Raw genomic sequence first — 7,652 nt, 5'->3', positions numbered from 1 at the left:
CATCTTATCATACTATCCTAAAACAACAGCGGAATAATTAGTCAATAATTTAAATCCAAAATATAACGATCTAATTTTTTTCTTTAATATCTTAATAAATTCAACAATAATTCAAAGGCTTTGCATCAAATTCAATAAGCCTTCCAACCTAAAATAAAAGTACGAAGATTCTGCTTCTGATCACTCTTCTATTCATATCTTGTATCATCTTAATTCCTCAACATCTGTAAAAACAGTAAAATAAGAGGTAATGAGCTAGACAGCCCAGTAAGCAACGATCACTTCTCAACAGATTTCATCAGGCATATAAGTAAATAATCATTTATAGAAAATAAGCATATAGAGTTCATCAATTCGAAATCAATTTCAATTATGCAATATAATTCATGCCAAATTCATTTCTTTTTCGAAATTTCAAGTTTCTTTCGGGATTTCAATTTCTTTTGTTCTTCAATTTCTTTTTCGTCAACCATGAGCTATGACCACATTATCCCTGTGGCAGGGTCATAATACCGCGTATCTGCTTGCGGTGGGCTGTGAATCATCTGGCAGCCAAGTCCTTTGGAACCGCTGGTCTAACTGGCGGTTTTGTCGCTGGTCTATCTGGCGACATGTCGCTGGTCTTACTGGCGACACAAATTCTCAGGACAATCAATTGCCAACGTATATGCCCCCGTTGGCGGGGTCCTCAACATAGTCAGGTTGTCAATTCTTATTGTTTCTTATATCATAATTCTTCATAAATCATGTTTCATATTCTAATTTCGATAATAAAACATATAATCATGTAGTATCGAAATCAATCAATATAATGCATCATGAAATCAATATATTCAATCATGCTTCATCATAACATTTCAAATAAGATATTTTCATAACAAAAATATCATTCATCCAATTCATGCATCGTTTCACAAATCATATCAGAAGAATACACTATAATTTGCCGATGAATCTAGAAAAGGTGAAACATTACTTACCTCGAACGCATTCCAATAAATCCATAAAATTCTATAAATTTTCTTCCAAAAATTCTGTTCGTAGATCATATTGCGATATCCCATGATCAAACATCCACAATCCTATACAGATCAATTTGAATAATTAGAAAGAATACGAATTCTATATTTCAACGGTTTAGATTGGGTCCGATCATCTAATTTCATCTAATCAAAATCTAATTAAGACCTAAACGATCCAAAGTTTGACTATCAGATCAAATCGGATTCGAAGTGATAGGACCAAGGTTTCTTCATCGATTTCATAAAATCAAGTGGAGAGAGAAAATCAGAGGAGAGAGAATTCATGAGGTACAATTCGAATTGATCAGGTGACACAATCCAATATTACGATGGGTCCAATATCTCGATTGGTGAAATCAATGTGATCAAATCAAGTCATGGCTAGATCGAAAATCATGGATGATCAAATCTAAAGATTCATGGTCTGATTAGAGTGGGTGCCAGTACGTTGTCTGACAATCATGGATCAGGATTCTTCATTAGAATCAGATCAGACTTATTAAAAGAAATTTCTTCATTCACTAACCTTTTTTTTAGAGAGAGAATCAATCAAGAGAGAGAATATTTTAGAGAGAGAAAATTCTAGAGAGAGAAAATTCTAGAGAGAGAAAATCCAATTCTAGAGAGAGAAAAATACTAATTCAAGCTGAAGAGAGAGAGGGAAGAGAGAGAAACTCTCTTTCTCATATTTTATTATTTATCTCATTATTTATTAATTAATTTTATTTTTCTCTTTCTTCTTTTCTTTCTTTCTCTCTTTTTTTTTTTTTTTTCTTTTTCTTCATGGAAGAGAGAGAAGAGAAAATCCTATTTATTATTATTATATTATTATTATTTTATTTTTTTTTCTTTCTTTTTTTTTTTTCTTTTTCTTTTTCCTTTTTCTTTTCTTTTTCTTCTTTTTCTTTTCTTTTTCTTTTCTTTTCCTTCTTCTTCTTCTTCTTTTCTTCCCGGGCTTTCATTGGGCCGAAACAGGGGACCTAGAGGTCCCCGTGCCTTGATCGGCCGATCACGGCCATCTTATGGTGGGAGGTGGCCGACGGCAACGGCCGACTCTCCCGGGTTCGGAGAGACCAGGGCCGGCGGTCGGCGTGACCGTCGGCGCCGGAAAATTAGAGGAAAGAGGCGGCGAACAGGGGGTTTCTTTCTCCAACTAAATCCGACGACACCCGTCGCCGGCCATCGTGCACACAGGCACGGGAAAGAAGGGAGAGAAGAGAGGGAGAGGAGGGAGACCTTACCACAACCTCCGGTGACCACCACCGGCGAGAAATCGCGGCGAACACGGGTCGAGGAGTCACGGCTTCAAACGGGAAAATCGGAGAAAAATCTCCGGCAATCGACGACGATGGAAGGGTCTACCCATAGAGGAGAGGGGAAGGGTTCTTATAGAGCTCGTCCTAGGGTCTTTCAATGGCCCTAGGACTCCGATTCTTGATCGGAGAAGAGGAAGACTCCGATCGGGAGTCTTCCTGCTCTGTTTTTTTTTTTTTTTTTTTTTTGTTTAATGGGCTTTAGTGGGCTTGGTTTGGGCTATAACATAATTATTACAGGAAGCTAAGTTAGTCACCATTTCCAAAGGTGCTAGGTAAGCTATTCTGGTCTAAGTATCTTTATTCCAATTGATGTCATGAGATGTCATCATAGTAATAATATTGGCACCATAGCCCTTAGCTAATGGAGCCTTGGTCTCACTAGAATGCCCAACATATGAAAAAGGAGACTTTAAATAAAATACGACTACCTCGATATAAAAGATGTTATGGTGAAAAGAGTTGATCCCATGAAAATGTGGTGGACCCACTAACTAAGTCATTTAGCCCGCTAAAGACTGATGTCCATCTTGAGAAGATGGGACTTAGTTTTGCAGTAGATTGGCTTTAGGTCAAGTGAGAGATTGTTAGATGTGTGATCTGAAAAGTCAATTATTGGTTGACATATTATAATTTTTAGGACATAAGTTTATACTTGATTTATTGAAATTAAAAATTATGAACAATTATTTTCATTCTAAAGAAATGTGTCCTAGCTCTTGGTTCGCTTCAGCTTAACGAGGTATCGAAAAGAAGAATTAGGATCCTATTAGATATGGTCTAGTCCATAATGAGATTCACTCACTAACCCTTACTTCTTTAGGAACTACTTTAATCGGTTGAATAGGATACTAATTGATTTTCCCAATGGACTACAATGTGATTATGATCCATTATACCATATTCTAGGAAAATAATTTACCTAAGATGGTGGTAGTGGGAGGAAATTGAGCTCGAAGAGAAAGTCTCTAAAGAGTAACAAGTTGGAGTTTTGATTATACTTATTCATTCTGAGATAGTTAGTGCAGGATCTCCACTACCTCATATATCTAGTAAAAGTCTCCCATCCTCATGAAGGATATTTGGGTATGCTTTCAGAGGATGTAGATGAAGTGTTCCAGGTTGGAGATAGGGATCAAATAGTTGATCCTAAGACCTATGATGAGATGATGTACGACATCGATTCCATGAAATAGATGGAAGCAATAAAGTCAAAGGTTGATTTGATGCATTCTAGCCAAGTTTGACTTTAGTGTATCCATCAGAGGGTATTGTACTCATTGGGTGTAAATGGATCTACAAAAAGAAACTAAATACAGATAGATGTGAAAACTATTTCCTTAATAGATATCTTGAGAAAATATCTACCTAAAGCAGCCTGATAGGTTTTACTTTCGATGATAGAGATCATAAGATCTGCAAATTGTTAGAGCAACTTCTCCAAATTGTGGACATCAAGAAACAGCAAAGATCAGATCATGGAGGTCCTTGAAGGCTAGCAACCAAGTAAAACAAAAATAGCTTTCAGGATTTCAGCAGCCTTGTAAATCTTGTCGGCAGAATTTTATTCTATGATTTGAACCCCTTTTCCACCAAATCAGAAATTCACCTTTTGGAACCTGAAAGTACTCTTGATGAAGCCTCCAAAAAGTAAAAGATGAGGAGTGAAACTCCTCTTGGGCAGCCAAGAGGGGGCGCACAAAAAGGGGGGCATGCACGAGGAGGGCGCTAGAAACCTTAGCGCCTCCTTTCTTTCCTTTTTGGGGTGGGCAGCAAAGAAACCCTAGGGTTTCTTGCTTTTAGGATATGGAGAAGACCAGAGAGAGAGGAAGGAAGAGAGAAAATATTAGGGAGAAAATGATTTAGTATTCCTTTCATTCTTTGAGTAAGAATACAATATATCTTTATGTACAGGGTCAATGTGACCCAACCCAAAAACTCTCCTGGCTAACTCAATACAAGATTGCACTCACCCAAGTCCATGTACACCCATGACTTGATTCAATCTCATAATCTTGGACTCAATCCTAATCCAAATATAAGTTAGCCTCTCAAGGCCCAAAATCTTTGAATCTCAAGACCCGAAAGGCTGATAGTCTTTCATCCTAGGGTCCAAACTAGCCCTAGAAATCCTATGACCACCTCATGAATTTTGGGCCTTGGCCTTAGTCTTGATCCCTTGAGCCTTGGGAGCACCACATAATACCCAACAATTTTTACCTTGGTGCCCCAAGGCCTCAACTAACTCCGTCCTATCCAACAAGTACATCAGTGTCACATATTTTCGAAAGCTATCCCCTGAAAATACATTCGCCAGTGCATCCACTGGATTCTCCTTGGTGTGGACCTTCACCAACTCTACCTCACCTTCTTCCACAAGCTCTCTGATCTGATAATGCCTAATATCGATGTGCTTCATCTTCGCATGGTAGATAGAATTTTGTGTAAGTAACAGTGCACTTTGACTGTCGCAGTGCACCCTGATGGCCCCTTGTGTGAGGCCCATCTCCAACACCAAGCCCTTCAACCATAGGGCCTCCTTCACTGCCTCCGTAATGCCAATGTACTCCACCTCAGTGGTGGATAAGGCCATGATGGGCTGAAGACATGATCTCTATGAAACGGGACCTCGAAATAGGCTAAATATAAAACCTATCATCGACCGTCGGGTGTCCATGTCTCCACCAAAATTCGCATCCACGAACCCTCCTATCAGGCCTCGAGTCTCCTTGGATGTGTTGGAGAGTACCTCAGCACCTCCTCACTGTTCATGGTAGATGCTAACTCCAACAGTACCCATTAAGTACCTGAAGATCCCCATCAGTACTTGTCGGTGCTCCCTGCCAGGCTGCACCGTGAATCTGCTGACCTGGCTCACTGCGTAGGTGATATCCAACCTACAATACACCATGACATACATAAGGCTCCCCACACCAGAGGAATATAGCACTCTCTCCATCTCTTGAGCCTCCACCTTAGTCTGTGGCAACATCATCTTCGAGAGTCTAAAGTGCCCGACGAGTGGCAGCTCCGTCGGTTTTGTTCCTTCATCCCAAACCTCTCCAAGACCTTATTGATGTAACCTCCCTGAGATAAATGTAGTACCTTTTTAGATTGATCTTTGAAGATTTTCATACCTAAGATCTTTCTTATAGGCCCCAAATTCTTCATCTCAAACTCTCGAGACAAGGCTGCCTTCAGTTTCTGTACAACCTTCCTACTCTTGCATGCTACAAGCATGTCATCTACATACAAGAGTAGAAACATCCTAGACCCATCTTCCAAGGATTTAACATAAACACAAAAGTCATACTCACACTTGAAAAGTGTGATGTGCCTCACATGAGAATCAAACCACTTGTACCATTACCTCGGCGATTGTTTCAGCCCATATAGTGATTTCTACAACAAACTGACCTTTCCTTCTGGTCCTGGCTCTCGAAACCCAAGTAGCTGCTCTATGTAGATGCTCTCCTTTAGATGCCTATGGAAGAATGCTCTCTTGACATTCATCTGCTTCAGCTTTAAGTTCTGAGCTGCTATAATACTCAGTAGCATCCTGATGGAAGTATGCTTAATGATGGGAGAGAAAATCTCACTGAAGTCGATGCCTTCCTTCTGGGAGTATCTCTTGGCCACTAGCCACATCTTGTACCTGATACCTCTCTACTCCAAAGGCTCTTCCTTATGTTAGTAAACCCACTTGCAATCAATGGGTTTCTTTCCTTGTGGCAACTACACCAATCGCCATGTCTCATTCTTGTAGAGAGACTGTATCTCCTCAGACATTGTTAGGACCTACCTCTCTCTATCCTAGCTCTCCATAGCATCCTCATAGGTATAGGGATCTCCATTTACTATCACCAGAGTATATGACACTGTCTCCTTGAAGCCATATCGTTTCGATTGCCTTACGTTCCTTTTGAGCTTGTGAAGTACAACCCCGATATCTATTCTAAGTTCTGTTTGCTCTTACTGGACCTCCTAGCTTCTTTCATTCATCTGAGCTCTCTCCACCTATGGATACACCTTTGTGGAGTACTCCATCTGAATACCAAGTCTTTCTGATACACCTGCAAGTGGCAAAATAGAATAGGATGTTAGTTGTCCAGCACTGCCTAACTGGACTTCCTACTACTCCTCCATGCCATCTCACCTTTGAAGAACTAAATTTTCATCGAAGGTGACATCCCTATTGATGATAACCTTCTTCTTTAAAAGATTTCATAGTCAGTATCTCTTAACTCACAGATATCTCAAGAACACCATCTTCCATGACTTGGCATCCAATTTTTTCCGCTCACTAGCATCGATGTGCACAAATACCATACACCCAAACACCTTTAGATGGTGCAGACAAATCTTCTTTTTAGACCATTTCTCTTTTGGAATATCACCATCTAACTTAGTGTGAGGTGATCGATTCACTAAATAACTGGTTGCATCTACTGTATCAACCCAGAACACCTTAGGAAGCCCTGCCTATAGCCTCATGTTGGGATGCGCAGGGGTTTCATGCATGCATTTAAAAAAAATTTCAGCGAAAGAATATTAGATTAAACTATTTAATCTATAAATACATATATAAGATTAGATCTTAAAACTTCTACAAATAGATCGATGACATAAATTTATATGCATAAAAATCTGAATCTAAAATGATAAGTATGTGAACCAAAAACAGTATTTAGTAATAGATCTAATATACCACTTTTAGAATTTTGAACCCAATACCTAAGTGAGGATAGTCGAACTCTATGATCAAAAATATAGATCTAGAAGTCTTCTCTGGTCACTCACAGCTGCACAAGCATTCAACCTCTATGGATAGTCCACATGAAGCCCCGCGAACCGATCAGCCCTCCATGGGAGTGCTAGCTCACGCAGTCAGCTTCTGATGGTAAATCTGACTTGATCTCCTTCTTCAATCACCTCTAACCTTTTCGATATAAAAGATGAATCAGAGGAGGATGTTGGATGGTGGAGAAAAATCAGATGAAGACTCTCTTCTCTTTGGTTTTTTTCTCATCCAAAAATCTTATAACAGTTCTAGGTCGCTCACCCGAGAGGAGATCGGTCTCCTCTTTTGTTCATGCCAAGGAAGAAGAAAACCCATCCAAACCTCAGATCCCAAAGAAGGATTTTCAACCCACTTTCTCTCTAGTATCTCACAGTGAAAGGCTCTCCTCTTTTGGCACACAAAATTATGGCCTTTTTATGATTGTCGCACAAACCAGATTAAATAGGATAAGGATAGGAGTTTGTTGCAATTTAAACTATTTTGAATTTAAATTTAACTCTAAATTTTTTTCATATT

General features: G+C 39.3%; 1 protein-coding gene across 1 annotated transcript; it reads right to left on the bottom strand.

Annotated features, from left to right (window-relative positions):
* Nucleotides 1-3,596: 3,596 nt before the first annotated feature.
* On the bottom strand, nt 3,597-5,983 carry LOC140852381 (uncharacterized). Its single transcript, XM_073245317.1, has 4 exons — nt 5,753-5,983; nt 5,143-5,232; nt 4,796-4,949; nt 3,597-3,631 (listed from the first exon to the last, which is right to left on the bottom strand). Exons 1-4 carry the CDS (start codon nt 5,981-5,983, stop codon nt 3,597-3,599), a joined length of 510 nt encoding a protein of 169 aa, XP_073101418.1.
* Between the last annotated feature and the right edge of the window lie 1,669 nt (nt 5,984-7,652).

The sequence above is a fragment of the Elaeis guineensis genome, chromosome 11, assembly GCF_000442705.2.
Source record: "Elaeis guineensis isolate ETL-2024a chromosome 11, EG11, whole genome shotgun sequence".
Lineage (NCBI taxonomy): Eukaryota > Viridiplantae > Streptophyta > Magnoliopsida > Arecales > Arecaceae > Elaeis > Elaeis guineensis.
The sequence above is the reverse complement of the archived record's forward strand: the minus strand, read 5'-3'. Positions and strand labels throughout refer to the sequence as shown.

What these genes read in the sequence shown, in the direction of transcription:
- LOC140852381 (XM_073245317.1), bottom strand. Translation starts at nt 5,983, where the DNA reads ATGTGGCTAGTGGCCAAGAGATACTCCCAGAAGGAAGGCATCGACTTC. An exon ending in AGCCAGGACCAGAAGGAAAG is followed by an intron (nt 5,233 to 5,752) that starts GTCAGTTTGTTG and finishes GGTGTATTGTAG; the next exon opens with GTTGGATATCACCTACGCAG. An exon ending in GTACTGATGGGGATCTTCAG is followed by an intron (nt 4,950 to 5,142) that starts GTACTTAATGGG and finishes CCCGTTTCATAG; the next exon opens with AGATCATGTCTTCAGCCCAT.